The sequence below is a fragment of the Microtus oregoni genome, unplaced genomic scaffold (assembly GCF_018167655.1).
Source record: "Microtus oregoni isolate MIOR12 unplaced genomic scaffold, Mior012 000001F_ref0000356, whole genome shotgun sequence".
Taxonomy (NCBI): Eukaryota; Metazoa; Chordata; class Mammalia; order Rodentia; family Cricetidae; genus Microtus; species Microtus oregoni.
The window spans coordinates 2856284-2881052 of NW_024543060.1; the positions used below are offsets into that span (position 1 = coordinate 2856284).

At 49.5% G+C, this 24769-nt stretch overlaps 1 protein-coding gene across 2 annotated transcripts; it reads left to right on the top strand.

Moving 5' to 3' along the window:
* The first annotated feature begins 1099 nt into the window (after positions 1–1099).
* On the top strand, positions 1100–24010 carry Ctsb (cathepsin B). Of its 2 annotated transcripts, XM_041664610.1 has the most exons (10): positions 1100–1256; positions 12889–13038; positions 13506–13591; positions 14900–15014; positions 16658–16776; positions 19256–19341; positions 19577–19723; positions 20360–20476; positions 22498–22626; positions 23077–24010. In XM_041664610.1, the coding sequence occupies exons 2-10, from the start codon at positions 12913–12915 to the stop codon at positions 23172–23174; spliced, it is 1023 nt and encodes a 340-aa protein (XP_041520544.1). In that variant the 5' UTR covers positions 1100–1256; positions 12889–12912; the 3' UTR covers positions 23175–24010. The 2 variants fall into 2 exon arrangements, with proteins under 2 accessions (XP_041520544.1, XP_041520553.1); XM_041664619.1 differs by lacking the exons at positions 1100–1256; positions 12889–13038; positions 13506–13591; positions 16658–16776 and having other exon boundaries at positions 14941–15014.
* Positions 24011–24769: the final 759 nt, after the last annotated feature.

The following is a 24769-nucleotide window of genomic DNA, read 5'->3' on the forward strand; positions in this document are numbered from 1 at the left end:
AAGGGGTAAGCTAAAAAGACACAGAGCCCCTTCTTGGCATCTCCAGCCTTTGGTTGTGGTAAAACCAGGGACACCTCTGGTTTAGACACTTCAAGTATCTCTAGCCTCAGGCAAGTACAAGGCTCTGGGCATGCCCAAGGACATTTTTTTTTTTTTTTTTTTTTTTTTGGTATTCAGCCAAGTAAGAGACTTCTTATTTGGGCTTTTTACCAAAACTAAACTGTCTAAGCCAGTTTTCACCTGTTATCAGCAGCTGGGACAGTTTACCTTGGACCCCCCCCCCCCCCCCCCCCCCCGCAAGTTTCCTGAATTCCTCGGACATTCCACTCAACTCGGGTTCAGTAACCCTACTTCCACTCCTGCCCTTCACTTGGAGCCCACCAGCAGAGCCTTGGAATCTACGCGACCCGTGGCTTTCTTATAGACACAGCCTGGCCATAAAACACCATGATGTCATGGGGGCCATTCCCATATTACAAGGTAGATCTAAGGACTGGAGAGATCTGAGGGTGCTTGAAGGCGTTTCTGGGGTGGGGATGGGGCAATGCTATGACTTGTCAGACCAAATAGGCCAATTTCTTTATTGGCTAGCCTACCACACAGGGAGATTGGGTGGGGGTTTCCTACATGGGACTAGTGGCCTGGTAGGGCTTTGGAATTTCATAACACTCGTGGTTTTTGTTTGTTTGCTTGCTTGTTTGTTTTTTTAACTTTCTATTGAACCTAGAGCCTTGGGCTTGGTAGGAAAGAGCTCTACCACTTGGCTACAGCGCCAGCGCAGTTCTAGTTTTAATTACCTTCCTTGGTCTGAGTATTCCTAAACCCAAGCACTAAGCCAGGGTGCTCCGAGCTTCAGAATATGAGGCCAGGAGGCTCCACTGGGACGCCAGTCATTTCCAGGTCCCTGATCCCGCTGGGCCCTTCCGATGAACGCAGTAGGCGACGTCACTTCTTCCCGGCCCCGCGGGGGTCCCTGGAGAGCAGCTCTAGTCCTGTGGAGAGATCAGACAGTCCACCGGCTTCTTCCGGGAGCACCCCAGCTGTGCCTGGCGGACCGAGGATTAGCAGCTAGGAGTCCCGGGACGAAGGGGCGGAGCCGGTGACGGCGCGGGGGTGGGGGCGCGGCCGACGGGTCACGTGGTGAATCAGCCCAGCGGCGGGCGGAGCTGCCCGGGTACTTAGTGGGGCGCCCGAGAGGCCAGGTGCGGCTCGGTTCGGCTTGGCGGCTGCAGGCCGGGGCTGTAGCGCTGCGCTCGGTGAGTGTGCTCGGGGCGCAGTGGCTCCGCGGCAGAAGTCACCTTAGCTGGGGGCGGGGGCGCGGGCGGCGGGGGACAGGGCCCCTCGTTTGCCCAGGGCGCAGGCGCGGTTCCTCCGCGGCCCTGGGTGCTGTGCACCGAGAATGGTCTTACCCGGCGGGGAGAGGGTTCCTGAATTCGGGCAATGTAGGCCAGCTGCACTGGCGGCCTGCACGCCCTTAGGGCCGGGCCTGGTGACCCCGTGCGGGTCGGCGTACCTCCTGTGGCCTTGGCGCACTCCAAGGGCGGAGCTGGGGACTTGGGGGAGCTCTGAGGGAGGAGCCTGCAGGGAAGGGTTCGGCCCTGGCCCTCTTGCCAACCCGCGGGCTCCGGGTCTTAGTGGTGCTCAGGGCGGGTATTGACCTGCATCTAGTCCAGGTTTGTGGCTTATTCTAAAGAATCTGCCCCGGCAACTTACCACACAAGCCCACGCATTGCCTGGCACCCTAAAAGACCGGTCCTATAGAGAACAGGAACCTGGTGGGTGGCTGGGGTGGAACCTGCACGAAGAGTTAAACCGAGAAACAGGAAGAGAAGCGGAGTGGAATAAAGGATAGGGGTGCTTAGGTCTGCTCTCCCTTTTGGACCGGGATGGCCAAGATGATGGGAATGTGGAGGGGTAGAAGAACATGCAGGACAATCTTTATCAGTCAGGATTCTGCTGGCGCCGAAGCGGCGTGGGGTAGGTCTGCACAGGCAAGGTGTTGGGCATGCTGCAGACCAGGCGATAGGTGAATTGAAGTTAGTCCCCTAGGGGCCTGCTTAACCCTTGGTGTCTGAGGAAGACTGAACTGATCTCCAGGTGCCTCCTCTGGGAGGGCCGAGGAGTTCTATCCAGATTCAGAGGGGTAGCGGGTGGAGAACGTTGCTGAAGGTACTCCCACCATTCCTCGCAGCCCTCAGCTCTCGAGGGAGAATTGCTCCTCATAGGTTCTGGCCACAGTGGCCTAAAACTCCAGAGCTCCCAGAAGCATACCAGAGCCAGGCAGTCACAGCGCTTGGAAGGCTGAGACAGGAGGATCGCTGTGCACTGGAATCTAGCCTGGGCTACATAATGAATCCCAAGGCAATCTGACTACAGAGTGAGACTGTTTCACCTCCCAATCCTCCTTCCTCCCAAAGAGGAAAAAAGGCACCCTGGAGGAAATAACCAGTGCTCCTTTAAAAAGCATGCTTCCTGGGCCTGCAGGGGGCTGGGGGCGAAAAGGTGGGCTCACGTTTGTGCTTCACCAGCCCAGGGGGCCTCGGAGGCTTCTGGTACCCCTCTCTCGATGTTGACTATTTCAGACTAGTCAGGCTCTTGGCTCCAGTTTGGAACTGCCCCGTGGAGGTGCTGGTTCAGCAGTCTAGGCTGAGGTCTTTTTGTGGTATGTATGGGTGGAAACCTTTAGGTGTCAGAGTCTCCTGTTGGCTAACTGACTTTTGATGGTCTGTTGTAAGGAAAGTACTAGGTATGTGTGAGGTTGAACTGTATGCAATGGAACTTTTGAAAGTCAAAAAGGAAACCAGGGACTTCAATGGTGGGGCCAGCTGGCAAAGGTGAGGTATATAAAAGTCTGTGTAGTCTTTGCTTAGCTCACGGTCCGAATCCCTGGTCCCATCATCTCAGAACTCTCTTTGCTTAGCTAACAGTCCGTATCCCTGGTCCCAGCCTGGAGCTGAGCTGCCTAAGAAAGGGTGGAGGATCCATCTGGAGTCCTTTCGTGGCAGTAGTTTATATTCCACCCTACATTGAGCATGGTGGAAGTTCTAGGGGTGTAGCTCCGGCTGCAATGCTGGAACTGTCTGGTTTGTCTGAGGTGCTGAAATCCAACCCAGGGCTTTCTGCATGCTCATCATGTACTCTGCCCCTGGACTACACCATACCTAGCCACCTTTAGCCAGTCTCCTCCTCCATCCCTCCCAGCTTTTTGAAGTCCTGTAGTTCAGGCAGGCCTTGAACTGGACAGTTCTGCCTCACCCTCCCCACATGCTAGGTCATTGACTTGAGGTGTCTCTCCTGGTTTAGTCTTTTTTTTTTTTTTTTATGAGAATGGGTCTTATCACTCATGGTGTAGCCTTGGCTAGCTTGAAACTAGGTTTGTAGACCAGGATGGCCCAAGCATGACAGAGTGCACAAACTCAGAGATAAACCTGCCTCTGTCTCACCAGTGCTGGGATTAAAGGAATAGGCCACCGTTCCTAGAAGGCCCTTCATTTTTAGCTTCAAGGCTGAACTCCCCTTTCTGGAAACCTGTTTCTCCCAGACTCAGGTTTGGGGTAGAGGTAGGGTGCTTCCCTCTGAGGGGACATGTTTCATTGTGATCAGTTTGGCTCCTAGACTTGCTTTGTCTTTCAAAGGACTTTGGTAGCTGTTCTTTTTCTTATCCTTCTTTTCTACTTCTGTGCTTGAAATACAATGTATCCAATCTGTACCGAACAATGTATACAGTTGTTCTATGTAATTTAATCGTACTATGTGTCTTTTTCACCCAGTTTATGAGATTTGCTAATGTTGCCTGCAGATTTAATGTTTATTTTAATTTGTTGGGGAGAGGGTGGCAGAGTGGCAAAGGTCTCATGTAGCCCAGCTCAAACTCAATATGTAGGTGAAGATTAGTTTGGAGTTTTTTATTCACTTTGTAGACCAGCCTGGCCTCGAACTCACAGAGATCCACCTGCCCCTGTCTCCCGAGTGCTGGGATTAAAGGCATGTGTCACCATGCCCTATTGTTCCTCCTACTACCGCCCAAGTGCTGAGATCCCAGGTGTACACCTGTCATGCCCGGGAAATTCAGTTTGTTAGTCATTTTTTTGTTTGTCTATCTGAGACGAGGTCTGTGTAGTCCTGACTCTCCTGTAAACCAGGCTGGCCTTGAACTCAACAGAGATCTACCGGCCTCTGCCTCCTGAGTGCTGGCATTAAAGGTGTGCACCACCACACCTGATCTTGAATGTGTTGACCTGAAGGACAGTTAAAATTTCCTACTTCTATTTCTTTTCCTCCTACCTTTTCACTCTTGTTCCTAGTGGCACAGTAAATCCTCTTGGGCAAAGCAAAATAGGCTAAATTGCTGGATGGAGACCTGTACACATTTGTTCTGCTGGATAGCGATGATATCCCCTCCCTTCTGTGGCTCTGCCACCTTGCAGTTCAGGAGTTCCTGTTCCCATGTCCCAATTAGATCTTACCAGGCCCTAATTGTCAGTGTGATGGCTTTGGTCCGTGTGCCTTCATTGCTGTCGAAGTCTTGATTAGTGAAGCTCTCCCTGGTTTTGTGGTTGGTCACAGGTAGCACTTGTGCTAATGTTCATTTTGTTGTTGTTGTTTTAAATATTAGGATTTTAGCTCATTGTGGTAGTGCACTATCTTAATCCCAACCCTCTGAGAGTTCAAGGCCAACCTGTATCTTTGTTTCATGTTCTAGGTCAGTCAGGGCTACATAGTGACCCTGTCTCAAAAAATTAAAAAAAGTTTGGGTTTAGATTTGGGTTTTGTTTTTTTTGAGACAGGATCTTATATAGCCCAGGTTAGCTTCAAAATTGATAGTAGCCAAGTATGACCATGAACTCAAGTTTTATTTCTTATGCCTGTGCCTTTCACATGCTGAGCTTAACACACGGATGCCACCATGCATCTACAATTGTCTGAGTTCTTTAGGTCATAAACCTGGGTAGCTGAGCTTAGCTGCAATTAGTTGTAGTTTCTAAATAGGTCTGTGTGTATGTATGTTTGTATGTAGGTAGTGGGGGACAGACGTTGACACTCCACTTAATGAGGCAGGGCTACTTATACCCCAGAGCTCACTGATTTGGCTAGTCTTGCTAGCCAGATTGCCGCAGGGATCCTTTTTCTCTGACTTCCAAATGCTGGGATTGCAAATGCAGGCCACCAGGTCTTCAGTGTTTACGTGGGCATTCGGGAGGCAAGCCCAGCTCCTCATGACTGTACAACAGTACTTTCCCCGCTGAACCATCCTCCAAGGCCTAGTTTTTAAAATCCAGGAGGTGTGGGAGGTTGGGGGACTTTGCAGATGGGAAAGCGAAGTCACCTGCAAGTCTGTCACATTGTTAGAGACACTTGAGGAATAATGGTGGAAAGTGACCTGGAATTTGATCTCCAGAAGGTTATTCATGCCTACTCAGGTATAGCCATTCGGGGCTTGGCCATGGTCTCCCCTCATGCCTTAGTTTCCCTCATCCGTGAAATAGAAGCCTTCTACAAGACTGGAGGGCTCTTTCCAGAACTGTTTTGTAAAAGCTGAAGGCTGGGAAGGACCTGTGGTCTGTAATCTCTACTGTAACCTGTTTTTACTGGGCCAGTAACCCTACAGTCTAGCCAAGATAAAACAGCTTTCCAGCAGGCAGGGAGGAAGAGAATGGGGCTGCTGAGTGCCAAGTTAGTGTCCACAGAACATAGAGAACACTTGGACAATCTGCTCTCACAGCAGAGTTGGCTGCTCTCTGACCCTCTGACCTGCTGATCTGGCCCAGGCAGGAGGTGCTCATCCAGAGAGTCACAAGTCCTTCCTGCTTGCCTAAGGCAGGTGGTGCTGGCCAGCTTGTGCCGGTGGAAAACGGTTTCAGGATTCAAGCAGCCTGCCACTTGTTCTCAACTTACTGATCCCCTCTGGGTTTGGGGCTATACTTCGTTTTGATAATCAAATAGTAGAATATACATCGGCATATAAAACTTTATTACAAATTGTGTGATGGTCATAACTTTTTTACTCCAATCAGGAGTCCTGGTAGGGAGGAGAGGTGTTGTGAGACAGCCTCATATTCGAGGCTGGCCTCTGTAGTTCACACTATAGTTCACAGTGTAGCCGTATCCTGCCTCTTTGAGCTGCTGTTCTAGGCATATGTCATTACCTCTGGTTTAATGTGATGCTGGGGACTGAACCCAGGATGCTAGCTAGCAAGGCAAGCACTCTGCCAGCTTGAGCTTATCCCTGGTCTCAAACTGTATACTTTTTAAGATGATAATTACCCCGGGACAGTGAGCATTGACTGCTGCATACATAGAGAGCCATGTAACCAGTTAGCAGAGACCTGATGTTGTACCTGATGGCTCTGCTTGCTGGTGGCTGCCCCGAGCCTGGTACAGGGAGACACTGTCCAAAAGAGTACCTCTTTCTATTACTTCTGTTAGCCTGGAGAGGAATTCTTTCTTCCTGGGGCCTCAAGAAAGGAGACGATGCCCAGCTCACAGACAGAGCATTTCTGTTGCTCGTTTACATGTCTGCTTGGTCCTCCGCACAACCGGCCTGGAACTTAGTTTACCCTGCAGTCGAATTAGAGATCAAGAGAACATGATTCTCATTTACATCTCTTTTTTTTTTTTTTTTTGATTTTTCGAGACAGGGTTTCTCTGTAGCTTTTGGTTCCTGTCCTGGAACTAGCTCTTGTAGACCAGGCTGGCCTCGAACTCACAGAGATCCGCCTTCCTCTGCCTCCCGAGTGCTGGGATTAAAGGCGTGCGCCACCACCGCCCGGCTCTCAAGATCTTTAAAAAGCCTTGTACTTTGTATGTTTTAGGCGCAGACTTGGGGAATACACTACCCAATGCACCTGGGGAGCGTTTCTGCAGGTCTTGAACAGAGCTGGAGAGCAAAAGCTTCTGGGAATGTTTACTGTCCAGTCAAATTGTCATATTTTCTACCAGCAATGAAATGTTTTTTCCTCCCAGGGCCTGTCTTAGTCAGGGTTGCTATTGCTGTGATGAGACACCGTGACCGAAAGCAAGCTGGGGAGGAAAGGGTTTGCTGGACTCCCACTTCCACATCGTAGTCTCCATTAAAGGAGATCAGGACAGGAACTCAGACAGGAGCTGACGCAGAGGCCATGGAGGAGAGCTGCTTACTGGCTTGCTCCTCGTAGCTTGCTCAGCCTGCTTTCTCATAGAACCTAGGACTACCAGCCTATATAGGTGCCCTATAGGTCTGCCCACAGTCTGATCTTATTATGGGGGCATATTCTCAATTGAACTGGTCTGAATTAGGTCGGTAGCATCCCCTTCCAGATGTGCCTTGGGTAGAAGGTAGCTGTGCTGTGGATAGCCCCAGGCTGGTTTTTGTTCTCAAGGGTCAGCCATGAATCAATCACACTTCCCTACTAGGAGCAAAGATGTGAAATCTGCAAGTCCGCATGGAGGCTGTGATTCAGACTTCTCAAATGGGGGAGTCTCTGGCCTCCTTCAGGTCTGTCCTGCACACCTTTGAGATTAGGATGCTTGCTTCCACCATACCTGTCCCAGCACGGGGAGCGACTGAGCAAACCAGTCAAAAGGAAACAGAAGCTTGCATGGTCTTGTTCTGTGGGTGGACTGAAGTGGTCAGAACTTGAGGAGCAGGTGCCCAAGCTGAGACAAGTTTGCTTTTATGGAAGAGAAACTCGTAAAATGCAGTGTTGAGGTTCCAGCAGGTCTCCCCATCCAGTTTTCCCACCTTCCTAGCGTGGAGCCCCTCTGCACATCTGTGACGGATGGTCACAGTGTGTGGCTATTGGCGAATGAAGACATTTCATGCTTCTGATGGTTTAGAGCTGGCGTGGAGAGGTCAGCCTGTACCACCGTCAGGGAGAGCAGAAGATCCTGGGCCAGGACACGGCAGGTGGCCCGTGGGTCTTTGAGATCTACATATTCTGTCTCCTTATAGCCTTTAGAATGTGATGTAGACTCTAGTCTGCCTGAGACTCTGTGCCTGTCAAAGAAAGCTTTCTTTGTCAAGCCGGTGTCCCCTCCCCCCAGTTTTTTAGGGTACCATTACATGATGCATCCTTCACCATGACATCCGTTTCTCTGTGGATGTTTATTCCATTTTTATTTATTTATTTATTTTTAAGTCCCAGGGGCTATATTTGTCTGAGCAAGGGCATTCAGCTAGTTTGGGAAATCGTTTTGCTGTTGATGGCATCACCAGTTCCCCAGCCGTTCTGTGCATGTGACAGTGTTGTGTAGAGAGACAGCAATAACAGGACATTGAGACATCGATTGCTGTATAATTTAGAAAGGAAAGAAGGTGGAACTCAGGAGCAGCTGACCTGAGCTAGAAATAAATTCTGCCCATAACCGCCCTCCATCTGTACACCTAGAAGAGGAGTCTGGTTAGCGGTAAATGTACTTGTCTGTTCCAACCCCTTTCTTTTGTGAAATAAAGACTTTCTGTTAACTAAAAAAAAAAAAAAAATCACAGAATTGGGAAATAAAGGGAAGTGCTTGCTAAAGTAGGGGAAGTGAAAACCAGGGGCTATTTCAGGCAAAGACACGGAACCTGTGACAGGCTTACGGACAACTTAGCTTATCATTGTCACTACTGGCTGTGTCACAGAAGTTCCTATCCGATGTGCTATCTAGGAAGACTCGCATTCTTGGGGAACAAAAGGCGTCATATACTTCAGGCAACAGTCTTGGGTACCTTGGTGTGGAATTCCTTTTGACAAGGCTTGTGGGTTTTCCTAAGGATGGAAGCTTGTTTTAAATCGGACTCCTGCCGAGTGGAGGAGTGGGTCTGGAACAAACTGGAATCAGCCAGCACTAGCTGGAAGGGAGAGTTGGGAGGGGAGGGTGGGGTATGTGCACTGATGCAGGGTCTCCCTCCCCTCCTCTGCTCCTCATGGAAACCTGGTGCTTATTCCCCACCTTGGAGGTGTAGAATCTGAGCCTCAGCGAAAGGCAGCGTTCAAGGGTGACAGCGGCAGAACCTGGACTCCTCAGCAGCTGGAGGCCAAGTGAGGAGCGGAGAATCTTGGTTTGGGAGGTGAAGTCTTTTTCCTGGGGTTCATTCTGGTGTGAGTTGGTCTGGACATTGAGTGGGGACAGCTGAGTCACTGAAGCCCCGGTACGTAGGTTTGCAGTCAGGCAGAGCCCTGACGGTAGAGAAAATAAAGTCCGGTAGTCAGAGGCGGGCTGCAGAACCAATGGAAAATGAGTTTCCAGAAAGTGTCCTGGGAACCCTTGGGGGCATGAGAGTGCCTGCCACCACAGAAACCAAAGACATCTTTTGTAATATTCAGGTTACCATGGAAATGCATCTCTCTACTTGGCTTATATTTAATAGCTCAACAGTTGCCACGTCCTCAGAGGGTATTTCGGGACACTGTTACACTCCACACACAGTATGGTGAGAACCCATGGGTGTCAGTTCAACATAGGGGAGCTTAACATACTTAACAGCTCCTTCGTTAGTCCGGACTCCCACCCTAGGGAGTGGGTACTCCAGTGTTTCTGTATCAGGCCTCCCGTCGTGAAAGAAAAGTTCAGATGCTGGGCTTTGGAGATGACTTAGCTGGGAAAGGGTTTGCACAAGGGTCTGAGTTTGATTCCCCAGGAGTGAGTAATGCCCCCAACCCGTGTGAGCACCGGGAAGGCAGAAATCAGCTCACTGGGCAGCCAGCCCCACTTCTTTGGTAAGGTCCAGGTATTGAGAGACTCTGTTTGGAAATAAGCTGGGTGGCCCCTGAGCAACAACACCGTGGTTGTCCTGGTCTCCAGAGACATGCACATATGTTATACTTGCATACGCTTGAACATGCATGCACACAGAAACACAAAACGGGTAAGATGCCGAGTACAAGTCAGAGGGTGGTTTGGAGGTCATGTGATGGCTGACACATGGCCATGTGAGACAGGCTTTCCATGAGTCACTGGAGGTGGGGGCAGTAAGTGTTGGGTAAGTTGTACATATATACGTGTGGCAATCCATTTCTCACTATTATAGAGATAGTCAAAGCTGGGCATGTAAAGAAAGGGGGTTTATTAGAGCTCACTTTCTGGGGGTGGGGGCTGAAAGTTCAAGCTCACAGATTTGGCATCTGTCCAGGGCCCCTTACTTTGGAGCACACCATAGTGCCAGTGCCATGGCAGGAATGCCTGTGTCAGGGAGCCCCTACATAGCTAGAAGGGAAAACAGAAATGAGGTGGGGGGGGTCACACCAAGACCTCCCACCAAGCCCGACCTTTTGAGCCCACCTGCTTTAACTGAGAACCAAGTGCTGTGCGCACGAACTTTCGCGCTCGTGCATTATAGCCGTACAAGACGGAAAAGGAGCCCTCAGGGTGCGGCCACTGCCTGTGTGTGCTTTCCTTAGGACAACACTATGTCTCTGCCCCTGACCTGCTCACTAGCAGACACGGCCCCTGTGTCCCCCAGTTATCTGCTGCTTCTTTCTCACCTAACTGTGTCGCTGGGGTGGTTTTACTTCATTTCTGCAGTGTGGTTTCCCTTAGCTAGTTCATTCTGGGTGGCTGTTTAGCCGCTTGCAGTGATTTCCCAGTTACTATGCCATTGGACTTTTGTCTCACTTACGGGCTTGTGTTCAAGTGTTCGGTGCTTGTGTCGGTGTGTTTTGGGGTCACTGTGTAGCAGGTAAATGTCTAATGTCCATATGCAGACGTCATGTGTCTAGGTTCCAGCTGACAGGTCTAGGCTGGCTTCTCTTTTGCTCTCCCCCAGGAGAAGAAGCAACCTGCTTTGGCCTCTGAGACTGACAGCTTCTCAATTTTACCTATGCTCCCTGAGACTGAACACGTTCATATCTGCCTTGGCCATTTGCACTTTTTCTGTGCTTGCTACATCCATTTTCCTCTCCTGTGTTTCTGACGTGAGAGTGTGTGGTGCTGCGGTTAGAATCCGGAGTCTCTTCTACGCTAAGCCCATGTTCTGCTCGGCTACATTTCAGCCCCAAGTCCTCTGACGTTCAAGTCTTGTCTTATGGAGGACCCAAAGCCTTTAATGGGAGCACTGCTTTTCCCATATATCTTGGTTGCTGTTTTTATTATGAAGACTTGTTTATTTGTTGTGCGTGTGCACATGGGGGTCAGAGGACAGCTTGTAAGAGTCAGATCTCTCCTTCAGCAAGCAGGACATTAAACTCAAGTCCCTGAGCTTGGCTGCAAGTCCCTTTACCTGCAGAGCCATCCCACCAGCATAACACTTTTAATTTTAATGTGCCGCCTAACTGGTTTTGTTTTATGCTAGTTTTAGGCTTTCCAGGGAGTTAGTTTTGTTTGGGCTTTTCGCTTGTTTTGTTTTCTGTATCTTGGTGTAGCCCAGGCTAGCCTTGAACCCTTGCTCCTCCTTTCTCAGCCTCCAGAGCACTAGGGTTACAAGCACGCCTCACAAACGTGCTCAGGCTTACATGTTTTGATGTCGCCAGGTGTGCATAGTTGGCCCTCCTTGTTTTCCCGGGATGGGCAGCCAGCTGTGCAAGCACATCTGCAGGAGTGTGTTGTCACTTCCTCTTTCCCTGGCCCACACACGCTTTTTCCCCATACCCAAGATGAGTTTTGAGTAATCTGACTTTTTTTTTTTTAATGGAACTTTTCTGAGCTAGTATCACCAGGCATTTTATAATATATCATGATGTCTAGAAGGCCTTCATGGGATCTTTTTCAGAATAGTCTTTCTGTCCATACACATTGTACTTATGGCTGAGTTGTTGCTCAACACCCCCCCCCCCCACACACACACCAGACTTACCATCATTGTAACACATTGAGGATCTAACTCTGTTGCTTGAACTTAAATGAGAGTTTTTAGTTTTCCTTCAGTATGCTTTTATGCCTATGATCCAGCACTCAGAAAGCAGAGGCAGGCCAACCTGGGCTAAGTGAGATCCTGTCTTAACTTCCCACTCCACCAAAAGTTCTCTAAGTGTGTAAGTCTGTGTTCCAGTGTCCTTACAACACGTGACCCTGATGTAGCGCACTTGCTTCTGTGAGTCCTACAGTCGAGACAGAGTCCCAGCCCCACCCACACCTACTGTTGCTTCCTCTAGGCCCAGCCCTAACTGTCAATACCCAGGAAAGACCTGGCCTTTAAAAGCTACTTGCTCAAGAGGGTGACTCATGGTTTGAGCAGGAAATGGCTGGTCTCCTGACTCTGAAACCAGTTCACAAGGTCCAGAGGCCAAGGTATTGATGTAATAAGTTTTCCTTCTCAGGAGCTGGAAGCAAAGCCCTTGGTTGACAGGAAAAACCAGAGGGGCTCCTGAGAGCCTGGTGCCCCTGGCATATTCAGTATGGTTCCATAGTTCTCAGCAACGAACACAGTCCAGCTTCTGTTGGCTTGAAATATGCCAGGAGTGGAGCTTGCAGAACTGGGGAGATGACTCAGGCCTGAAGTAGAAGAGAGAACTGGTTCCCAGAACCTCATGTCCTTAGACCTGCACATGGTCACACATACATGCAGCAAAATCATTTCGAATGTTTTTAAGTGAGGCTGTGAACATGACTCCTCTTAGTTTTCTCACCCATTGGCCCCCCTTAGGACATAACCCACACAGACTGACTGGTTTTTGTTTGTTTTGAGGCAGGTTGTAGCTACATGGCCCAGGCTGAAGTCTCACACCCCTAACTTCCTTAGTGCAGGGTTTACATCACATCCAGCTTCAGGATAGCTGTCCTTCTAGAGCACTGGAAGAATCTCTTAAGCTTAGTTGTTGATGAGGTGCAGACAGTTTTAAAATAGCCAGGAGGGGACATGCATACTGCCATGTGTTGTGTTGCAGGATCCCATCAAACCAGGCTTCGTATTGGGGCCATAAAGGCATCCAGGAGGCCTGAGCAGTGTCCTTGTGTAGAAATTGTTTTGATGCTATCTATGTCTTTTTCTAGGTGGGTGCAGATCCGGCTTCCAGAATGTGGTGGTCCCTGATCTCTCTCTCTTGCCTGCTGGCACTGGCAAGTGCCAACGACAGTCCTTCCTTCCACCCACTGTCTGATGACCTGATTAACTATATCAACAAACAAAATACGACATGGCAGGTGGGCAGTGTTGCCATTTCCCGTCTGTTTCTGTGGGTCCCTGCTTTGAGTCACCTTGTGCACACTGCCTCTGAGGTGACTAACTGGCCGTAGGACAGTATTTTCTGGAAGTTGAAGCTTCCTCTGAGCTCCACGTTGTGTGCATGGGAGTACGCACATGTGTGAACACTTGTACATGGGGGTGTGTGGAGGTATAGTGAGCTCCCAAATCAGGTTGACCCTAGGAAAACTACCCTGGAAGGTGAGGCGGTTCCTTGGTGGTACTTCATGCCATCACTTCCTCCAGTCTGGGCAGGTTCTCCTGTTAACAAACTACAGCAAAGTAGAGAAGACACAGCGGTCTGAGAGCAGTGCTGACCCTGAATCGCTCTGCCTGTTACCGTAGCTCCAAGAATTGGGCAAGACCCTTGACCTACCATCCCGGGAAATCCCCCATGGGTGACTGTCCTGGTGTGACTCTCTTTCAGGCTGGAAGAAACTTCTACAATGTTGACATCAGCTACCTGAAGAAGCTGTGTGGTACCATCCTGGGTGGACCCAAGCTGCCTGAAAGGTGAGTGACCCCCCCCCCCCCCCCAGAGTAGACACTGCCCCTGCATATTGGCTTGTGAGCAGTAGTACTAGTGTTAGGGTGTAGGCAGAGGTAGAGAAAGCCCTCTCTGGATTCCCTAGGTGTGGTCTTCTGGGCTGCAGAGACTGCCTCAAAATCTGGATTTACTACCTTGTGGGCATACTCATGTAGAATTCTTCTTAGCAAGGATTAGGATGTCTGTCAAGGATGAGGTATTCAAGTGTTGGTACATGACAGTGATGATGTTATCTAACTCAGGTCAGGCTGTAGGCAAGGCACAGCTTAATATTTTAAAATTCCACATTAGGTGGGAAGAGATTAGAAGCATTTAGAATCAGGGCAATATTTGTACAGGATCACAGGCCCATACTGCAGGACTTTGCTTGGCTCTCTCTTCTGATTAAAGCCACACAGCTACACTGTGCCCTGAGGGGTCTTGCTATGGCCTTGAACTCATGTTCTTCCTGCCAGACAATGCCCCTCTACATCCAGCCCCGACCTCAGTCCTGGGCATCAAATTGAGGACTTACACATGCTTGACTTGGCTGCAGACGTAGTGAGAGAATTGGAATGGTTTCTGTAGACAGCTGTACCATCTAGGGTAGGCACATAACACCCTCGTGCATTGCTAAATGCCTGTTCAAGGAAAATAAAATGAATCCCAGGGCTGGAGAGATGGCTCGGTGCTTAAGAGTACTTGTTGCTCTTGCAGAGGACTTGGGTTCAGTTCCTAGCACCTATGTGGTGGCTCAGACACATCTGTAGCTGCAGTTCTAGGGGATCTGGTATCTTCTGACACACGAAGTGCACAGACACCCATGCAGGCAAGCCACTCGTACACTAAATAAATAAATCTAAAAGAAAAGACTAAGGTACAGGTGAACCTGCACCCCTCCACCACACCAGCCTTAAGAAACCTGAAGGATTAGTGTTGCTGAAGTGGTTTGAATGAGGCATGATGGGGTATGCTTGTAACTCCAATATTCACTAAGGAGTTCAGGCTAGCCTGGGCTACATAGTCAGACCCTGTCTGAGGGGGGCGGAGGGAGGGAGAGAGAGAGAGCATCTCACAGGTAGAATGTTTGAAAAATACCCATTAAATAAGCACAGGCGAGGGTGTGTACACAGTGCTGAGTCTGGCTGGACAGCATAAAGTGGCAAAGCACACCTGCCTGTGTCTCACCACCTCTCTAGGATGGACAGTCCATCCAGGGACAGCCGCTCTTTACCTGTCCTCTCAGGGATAGGGGAGCAAATTGTGCTTTGTAATGGAGTCCTTCTTTGCCCCAGAGTTGGGTTCGCTGAGGACATGGATCTACCTGAAAACTTCGATGCACGGGAACAGTGGCCCAACTGCCCAACTATCAAACAGATTAGAGACCAGGGCTCCTGCGGCTCTTGCTGGGTAAGACCCTGCTGGTGGGGCTGGCTTCCTGAAGTCTAGTTGGGATGTGATGGGGTATCTAGGGAGGGACCAGATGGGGCGAGCCATATTGGAGTCAGTTTCTTTCCGTCGCTACGGTTTCTGATCTTTGTGGTTTGGGAATTGCTGCAGGGATGAAGTGGATGATGGACATACAGTGGGGTCCTGAGATCGAGGTCCAGGAACAGGCTGTGGAGCCGTGTTCCTCAGTAAACACATCTGCTCTGATGCAGTACAGCTTCATGGGTGTTCCGTCTGTGAGCTAGTCTGTGGTTTTTGAACTGTGGCAAAATATGAATGACAGAAAATGCAACCCTCTTAACTAAGTATGTAGTCCAGTGGCATTAAATATGCTCCCAGTGTTGGGTGGCCATCTCTGCTGCCCATCCACACGGTCTTTTCATCTGCCCCAAATGGACCACTTTGGTCCTACTGACTCCCTGTCGCCCTCCTCTGCCTGTGGGGGCTTCCATCTGCTCTCTGTTGGAATCTGCTCCTTGTGAGCCAAGTCCTCAGCCAGGCTTGGATTGGTCTCTTTAATGCTAAGTGTGAACCTCACCTGACGTTGAAAGGATCTCACCATTCAGAAGGCTCCATATACTTCAGGTGACAATCTTGGGACCCTCAGTGTGGAATTCCTGTTGACCAGGCTTATAGGTGGATGTTCCTGAGGGTGCAGGCTTGTTTTAATTCAGACTCCTGCCAAGTGGAAGCTGAGAGTAGGTTTGGAACAAACTGGAATCAGCCAGCACAAGCTGGAAGGGAGAGTTAGGGGAGAAGGTGGAGCATGTCCAGGACTCTCCTTGCTTTAGTTAAGATGGGCTCCTCACCAGGTGGGACTTCCTATTCCTACAGGCATTCGGGGCAGTGAGAGTAGGTTTGGAACAAACTGGAATCAGCCAGCACAAGCTGGAAGGGAGAGTTAGGGGAGAAGGTGGAGCATGTCCAGGACTCTCCTTGCTTTAGTTAAGATGGGCTCCTCACCAGGTGGGACTTCCTATTCCTACAGGCATTCGGGGCAGTGAGAGTAGGTTTGGAACAAACTGGAATCAGCCAGCACAAGCTGGAAGGGAGAGTTAGGGGAGAAGGTGGAGCATGTCCAGGACTCTCCTTGCTTTAGTTAAGATGGGCTCCTCACCAGGTGGGACTTCCTATTCCTACAGGCATTCGGGGCAGTGAGAGTAGGTTTGGAACAAACTGGAATCAGCCAGCACAAGCTGGAAGGGAGAGTTAGGGGAGAAGGTGGAGCATGTCCAGGACTCTCCTTGCTTTAGTTAAGATGGGCTCCTCACCAGGTGGGACTTCCTATTCCTACAGGCATTCGGGGCAGTGAGAGTAGGTTTGGAACAAACTGGAATCAGCCAGCACAAGCTGGAAGGGAGAGTTAGGGGAGAAGGTGGAGCATGTCCAGGACTCTCCTTGCTTTAGTTAAGATGGGCTCCTCACCAGGTGGGACTTCCTATTCCTACAGGCATTCGGGGCAGTGAGAGTAGGTTTGGAACAAACTGGAATCAGCCAGCACAAGCTGGAAGGGAGAGTTAGGGGAGAAGGTGGAGCATGTCCAGGACTCTCCTTGCTTTAGTTAAGATGGGCTCCTCACCAGGTGGGACTTCCTATTCCTACAGGCATTCGGGGCAGTGGAAGCCATGTCTGACCGAATCTGCATCCACACCAATGGCCATGTCAATGTGGAGGTGTCTGCTCAGGACCTGCTCACCTGCTGTGGTTTCCAGTGTGGGGAAGGGTAATTATTGGACACCTCTTCCTGGAGACCCTTAGCCCCTTCCTCCTTTGTACTGAGTAACTCAGGGCTCCCTGGGGAGGGGAAAGCTGTTTTGTGGCTGGGACAGAGGGAGACTTGGGAGTCTGCAGGCAGACTTGTTACAGCTGCCGCTGTTGAGCTTCTCGGGACATGGAGTGCTGGCAGAATATGATCTTCAAAAGTTTTGCTTACTTTCTGTTCCCTGTCTGGCTCTTGTCCCACTTGTCCCCCATCACTTCCCTTACCCCCCAACTCAGAGAAGTATACCAGTCTACTCTATAAGGATGACAGATCCCAGCTGGGGAGTAGGGTCACACTAAACTCAGTATGTAAACTCAAGCGCTTACCAGGGTCCCCTGGCCCTTAGCCTGTAGCAGTGGTGCAGTTTAGACATTCCTGAAAGTTCCAAAAGGAATGTGTGTGGGCCTCACCCCAATAGTGTGAGAGCAGCAAGGTAGTCCCACCTCTCCCCAGACAGAGCCCCGTTCTTCCATATTCTGCCTAGTGCGTTGGAGCTGCAAAGGACACCAGACCTCATTTTGCAAACAGTCCAGCCGCCCCTGCCCCCGCCCCAAGTAGACGTCTTAAATCAGGGGCATAATCCTGTATCTGCCTGCTGAGATCTATGGTAAGAATGACTCTTCTATGCCTTACATCATGAAGAAACAAAGATTCATGCTGGTTCTACTGCCACCCGTTGGACTCTGTTTCCATCTTAGCTGAACATATGTTCATTGTGGCCATAACTCCTTTTTTTTTTTTGTTGTTGTTGGTTTTTTTTTTGTGTGTGTGTGTTTCTTTTTTGTTGTTGTTTGTTTTTCGAGACAGGGTTTCTCTGAAGCTTTGGAGCCTGTCCCGGAACTTGCTCCATAGACCAGGCTGGCCTCGAACTCACAGAGATCCTCCTGCCTCTGCCTCCCGAGTGCTGGGATTAAAGGCCTGCGCCATCACCGCCCGGAGGCCATAACTCTTTAGAGTCCAACGGGTGGCAGTAGAGCCAACATGAATCTTTGTTTCTTCATGATGTAAGGCATAGTAGAGTCATTCTTACCATAGATCTCAGCAACCTCAATTTATGATTTACTTTTTCTCATTAAGTTCAGAACTTGGGCCTTTTCACATGAAGAAGGCATTTCCAGCTTTCGTTTGGCATGCCTGAGCTGCCAGTATCGCCACTCTTAGAATTGACCATCAAGGATTACTTAAACCCACACCACAGCCTCACAGCTGTTGTTGGCTTTTTACTCGTCACTCTTTGGGGGCCACCACCTAGCTCCCAAATAAATATATGGAGACTTATTCTTACTTCCGGATGCCTGGCCTTAGCTTGGCTTGTTTCTAGTCAGCTTTGCTAACTTAAATTATCCCATTTACCTTTTGCCTCTAGGCATTTACCTTTCTCTATTCTAATTCTTTCTTTCCTTCTTATTCCATAGCTGGCTGTGTTGCTGGGTGGCTGACCCCTGGCATCTTCTTCTCCTTCTCCTTTTCTCGCTCCTCCTAATCATTTTCTCTGCCTGGCAGCCCCACCTGTCATTTCTCTCCTGTCTCCCTGTTGAAGGTTCAGCTCTTTGTTAGACCAGTCAGGTATTTTAGACAAAGTAACAAAGCTTTCCAGCATTAAACAAATGTAACAAAAGAATGCAACACATCTTTGCATCATTAAATATTCCACGCATAAATGTATGCAATACATCTTTAACGAATATTCCACAACACACAGCTGTGGATTTGATAACCAAGATAGCTTTTAGTTGACTAGAGATAATAGCTTATACAGCATGGATACTCCGGACAAGGATGATTGATGTTCTATGCTGAATGGATCAAGGAGTGTGAGATTTTACCATGCTACTCAGAACAGTGTGCAAGTTAAAATTGAGAAATTAATTCTGGAATTTTCCACTTAATATGTTTGAACCTTAGTTGAAGGCATAACTAAAACCTCAGAAATCAAACTATCCAGGTGTAGTGGTACATGCCTTTAGTTTCAGCACTTGGGAGTAAGTGCCAGGACAGCCAGGACTTCATAGAGAGACCCTGTCTCAAAGAAAGAGAGAGAGAGAGAGAGAGAGAGAGAGAGAGAGAGAGAGAGAGAGAGAGAGAGGGAGAGAGAGAGAGAGAAATTAAACTACAGTTAAGGGAGGGGACTGCTGTGCTCAGGGACTTATAACATCTTGTGCAGTTTTGAGAACCACTGTTCCAGAAAGGGGAGCTTTGAAGGTCAGTTTGATATAGACATGGAAAAAAGGGGGTCCTTGTGTCCTGGAGGGTCCTTGTGGACAGAAATGGAGCTGAATCGAGTCCCTGGTGGGATGACAGTGGCGAGAGAATGACTCGGGATATCAGGCTGTGAGAGCAGTCTTGTGAGGACTGTGGATTCCAGGGACGACCTTGATATTTGCCGTGATGTGTGGGAAAAGCTGGGATTAGCTCAACATTGATAGATGCTCTTTTCCAGCTGTAATGGTGGCTATCCCTCTGGAGCATGGAACTTTTGGACCAAAAAAGGCCTGGTTTCTGGTGGACTCTACAATTCCCATGTAGGTGAGTATGTGCCTACAACCCCTGTCTCTCAGGTGGGTTTCATGGGCAGGTGTTGGTGGCTTCCTTTTCTGTTGTAAAGGGAGGGTCAGCGGTAGAGGGGCCACCTTCAGTACAGGAGCAGCCCCTACGGGAAGTAGACATGGTCTGGTTGCATCCCAGCTCTACCTGGCCTGGGGAAGGAAGCCTTGCATTGTGGGTTGCAGGCTGATGTCATCTTGTCCCCTCCATCTCTCAGGCTGCTTACCATATACCATACCTCCCTGTGAGCACCATGTCAATGGCTCCCGGCCCCAGTGCTCTGGAGAAGGAGGAGACACTCCCAAGTGTACCAAGAGCTGTGAGGCTGGCTATTCCCCATCCTACAAAGAAGATAAGCACTATGGTAAGCCAGAGCCTTCTGAGGGGGGAGGAGGCCAATGCTATTGAGTGTTAAGAATCCAGCACCGGGGGCTGGAGAGATGGCTCAGAGGTTAAGAGCATTGCCTGCTCTTCCAAAGGTCCTGAGTTCAATTCCCGGCAACCACATGGTGGCTCACAACCATCTGTAATGGGGTCTGGTGCCCCCTTCTGGCCTGCAGGCATATACACAGACAGAATATTGTATACATCATAAATAAATAAATATTAAAAAAAAAAAAAAAGAATCCAGCACCGGGGGTGGTAGGGGTGCGTGCTTTTAATCCCAGCACTTGGGAGACAGGCAGGCAGATATCTGAGTCCATGGCCAGTCTAGTCTACAGAGAGAGTTCCAGGACAGCAGGGCTACACAGAGAAACCCCCGGAGCAGCAGGAAGAAGGGAAGTCGAGTAATTCACACCTGGCTCCCGGGCAGAGCTTCACACTCCATACTCTGGTCCATACTCTGCCCTGCCTCAGCCCATTTGAGCTCTAGGGGACTAGGCAGACCATTGTTTCACAAGGGTTAGAACCTGGTTTTAAACCGTAGGGTCTTCTTGGCCTCTTCTGGAGGGCTAGAGAGGCTGGAGGCACCTTCTCACTCGCTTTGTTCCTTCTGCAGGGTACTCTTCCTACAGCGTGTCTAACAGTGAGAAGGAGATCATGGCGGAAATCTACAAAAATGGCCCAGTGGAGGGTGCCTTCACTGTGTATTCAGACTTCTTGACTTACAAATCAGGTATCTATTGACTCCAGGGTCCATATGAGCCAGCAGGTCTCACTGGGAGGTAGGCAGAGGCTTTGGGAGAGCAGAACCCTGGGACTCAACCTCCCTCCCCACTCTTCCGGGCAGATAGATAGTCAGCTGATGACGGTCACGGCTTCCCACTGCTGTGCTCACTGACTCCCTCTGAGAGTGGTCTCCACAGGGCCTCTCTAGGGTTCCTTTCCATCCCTGCAAGCCAGCTCCGCCCCTTGCTCTGCGGATGATTGTCCTTCCATAGCAGCCATAGCAGCCACTCCTGTCCTGTGTCTCATCCACATTTGACATTGTCATTCTTTATCTTTGCAAGGGCCTAGGTCACCTCAGCCTTCCACGTAGCCGGGATCACAAATGTGACTTGTGATTAGCAACTCATAGCGTCTGTATAGTCAGGGTCGTCTAGAGCAGTGGTTCTCAACCTGTGGGTCGTGATCCCTTTGGGTCAGTTTGTTAGCACCACGCTCTAACCAACTGAGCTAACCGGCCAACTCCTTTGGGTCAGTTTGTAACAGTGAAAATACATCCTGCATATCAGATTCTTACATTATGATTCGTAACAGTAGCAAAATTACAGTTTATATGCAGAAACAAAAATAATTGTATGGTTGGAGGGTCACCACAACATAAGGAATTGTATTAAAGGGCCACAGCATTGGGAAGGTTGAGAACACTGCTCCAGAAGAACAGAATTTACAGAATGAATAGATCTATCATCTATCTATCTATCTATCTATCTATCTATCTATCATCTCTCTCTCTCCTTCCCCTCCTCCATCTAGCTATCTAAAGGGGATTTATTAGAATGACTTATAGGCTGTGGTCCAGATAGTCCAACAATGGCTGTCTATAAATGGAAGGTCTAAGAATCCATTAGTTGTTCAGTCCACGAGGCTGGATGTCTAAGCTGGTCTTAAGTATACACCGGAATCCCAAAGAAGTCTAATACATGAAGGAATGGACTTGCTAGTGAGAACAAGCAGGCAGAGAGAGAGAGAGCGCTTCCTTCTTCCATGTCCTTCCTATAGGCTGCCATTAGATCAGACCCAGATTAAAGGTGGATCTTTATTTTAAAGCCAACCAATTGATATTTTTGTAGGATCCCATTTTAATATTAATTTGCATACTTAAGTGTGTTGGGCTTCCCAAAATATTTCTACAGTGCCGGTCATGGTGGATATAATTCCAGCACTCAAAAGGCAGAGGCAGGCAGACTGCTGAGTTTGAGATTAGCTTGGCCCACACAGTGAGTTTCAAGTCAGCTAAGCTATTTAATAAGACCCTTTCTCAAAATACACACACACACTTAGTCAGGTATACTGGCAGCCATGTGTAATCCCAGCATTCAGGAAGCAGAGGCAGGATTATGAGTTTGAGACCAACTTGGGCCTCTTAGACCCTTTCTCAAACACACACACACACACCTTCTATACATATATACACATACATATGTGTATAGTTATAATCTCCTGATACTATGGATACCCTTGTCATAGTCACTGTTCCGCTGCTGTGAAGAGACACTCCTTTGCTTACTCAGTGTTCTATTGCTATGACGAGACACCATGGCCAAGGCAACTCTTATGAAAGAAAGCATTTAATGGGGGCTGGATCACAGCTTTAGAGGCTCAGTCCATTACCATCATGGCAGGGAGCATGGTGGCACACATGCTGGAACAGTGAGAGCTGCATCTTAGTCCACAGGCAGACGGGATGGGGAGAGAGTATGGGACAGGATAGAGACAACTAGGCCTGGCTTTTGAAACCTCAACACCCACCCCCACTGACACACAAGACCACAACCACATCCCTTATCCTTCTTATTCTTTCAGATAGTGCCATTCCCTCGGATTCCATGGCCTTGCTCATCCTGAGCCCTTCTCCAGTCTTCTAGAGATTTCTGTGTAGGGGAGTGATTGGTTCCTGTCAGCCTGTTGTCTCTGGGGACTCTGGGCAGGCAGTAGCCTGCGTGTAGTCAAGACTGCCTTTTTCTTCCTCAGGAGTATACAAGCATGTGACTGGTGACGTGTTGGGCGGTCACGCCATCCGCATCCTGGGCTGGGGAGTAGAGAATGGAGTCCCCTACTGGCTGGTAGCCAACTCTTGGAACGTTGACTGGGGTGATAATGGTGAGTAGCAGTCCTCTTCCTCAGACTACATAATGAGCCATGAGCCCCTTTGCTCCACTGTGGCCTGAGGTGTGGCCCTGACTGCCTAAGTGTGTAGATACTTTGGACCATTCTGAGCCCCAGCTCCTCATGGTTCTGTATACAGGTTCCATTGCACAGGCAGAGTGTGGAGGGAACCAAGGGATGTCTCTTAGATGATGCTGGGGGCCGCGTGACTCACCCCTGGTCTGGATGAATCTGAGTATACCAACAGGTGTCAAGACCCAAGGCTGCTGGACATGGTGGCCGCAATCCCTGCACTCCTGTAGCTGAAACACTAAGGATGCTGAGGCTGAAGGGTGGAGTTTGTGACCAGCTTGGGTTACAGAGTGGGACACCATCTAAAAGCAAGGTTTAGACCAAACCCAGAGCACACTTTTGAAAGCAGTTTTTTTTTTTCCCCCTCCCCAGGCCTCTTTAAAATCTTCAGAGGAGAAGACCACTGTGGAATTGAATCAGAAATTGTGGCTGGGATCCCTCGCACTGACCAGTACTGGGGAAGATTCTAATATGCTGTGACCCGGTTGGCCAGTCCTTAGGGAATTTTCCCTAAATTTAGCTGCCCAGGCTGGGAGTGAGGCAGACAGGACAGTCTTTGATTCGCTGAATTCACCTACGATTCACGAAGCTTCCATCGAGGCTTGAGCAACTGGTCCAGAGCGACCTGCCATCAGAGCTGTCCTCTTCATTCTGTCCTTAGCTGGCTCCCTCCCAGCCTGTTCCACGGCAGTGACACAGCCTGCATCCTAGCCTCCCCCTAGACCAGTGCTGTTTGTAGTGCCTGCTGCTGTGGCTCTGCCTGCCACCCCGTCACCCCCACCCTGGTTTCTCTAGAGCAGGATAGGCTTTGGTTGCAAGTTTTCCAAAAGAATGGAACACCAACTTCGTGATGAGGACAAATGCCACCTGTCAGCTGCACCTTGAAGCCCGTCACTTCCTTAGTCGGTGGCAAGCATTGATGTTGCCCGGTGCAGTTCTCTGGAGAAAGCTACCTTTTCCCGGGACACCTGTGTCCATCGCCACATTGGTGATGTGGCGAGCCCTCCCTGGTCTTGTCCTCAGCCAATGCTTGTTTTCAATAGGAGTTTTTATTTTTTTGTGCACCTCAACTGAGTATGTGAAACAAACAGGTCTAATTAGTTGAAGAGCTGTACTAGTTCTACAGATTCTCTCCTAATTGTATGGCTTAAAACAAGTGGCCCTGGTTTGCTGGGTGACCTACTGACCTCAGACACCACAGTAACGCTGGTCTGGCAAGAACCCTCTTTTATGTTGTAGAGTCGCCACTTCACCCTGTCAGTTTAACAAGTTTATTGACTGTGCCAATAAACCAGTTCTCCCTCTGCCTGATGTCTGCTTCGTGGCCTCCTGGGGGCAGGGTGAACAGTCCTGGGCTGCGTTTTCAAGCTGTTTGTACCTCTCTCCTTAGTTCCCTGTCACCCTCTGAAACCCTTCTCTAAGCCATCCCCAGGGCTGTGCTCAACCTTGGAGTCTTTCTGCTCAGAGACAGGCGAGCTGCACATTGACTACGCCTGGCATGCTGTGTCTATTTCACGTGAGAGCGGACTGTTACCTTCTAGAGGGCCCCATCTCCTTGGGGTGGAGCCAAAGCTTGTGCACCATGTTTTAAGTTTTCTTGGTTACTGAATTACACGGTTGGTTAAGGAATTCATTTATAAAATCATAGTTTAGTTCAGAGAGAACAGTAGGCGTCCCCCTAATCAGCATTCACTTTATTATCCTGTTGACCTGTTACTTTCCTGCTAAGTGGGAGGGGCTGGTTCTTTCTAGAAGCTGAGGAAGTTTGCCTTTCCCTAAGTTAGGGATCAGAACTATATTGAGCTCTTAAAGCCTGCTGAGTGCTGGAGACGTGAGTCAGAGGTTAACCTGGCTTGGATGCTGGGGCTTCAGTACTGCAAGACAGTTCTTGTCCCTTATCTGCATCAAATAGTTCCTCCTCCGCTGCCTGTCTTAGAGCTCAGCACATGCCCACCTGCAATTCCATTCCTACCCTACAGCCTGTGGAGACGGGCTAAGAGAAGCAGCCCAGGAGAGAAACCTGCCTTGTTGTACATTTGGGGACAGCTCTGGATGCCTTCCATAA

Coding starts and splice junctions, on each gene's coding strand:
- Ctsb (XM_041664610.1), top strand. CDS start 12,913: ATGTGGTGGTCCCTGATCTCTCTCTCTTGCCTGCTGGCACTGGCAAGT. Junction 19,342..19,576: donor ACTCTACAATTCCCATGTAG/GTGAGTATGTGC, acceptor TCCATCTCTCAG/GCTGCTTACCATATACCATA. Junction 22,627..23,076: donor CGTTGACTGGGGTGATAATG/GTGAGTAGCAGT, acceptor CCCCCTCCCCAG/GCCTCTTTAAAATCTTCAGA.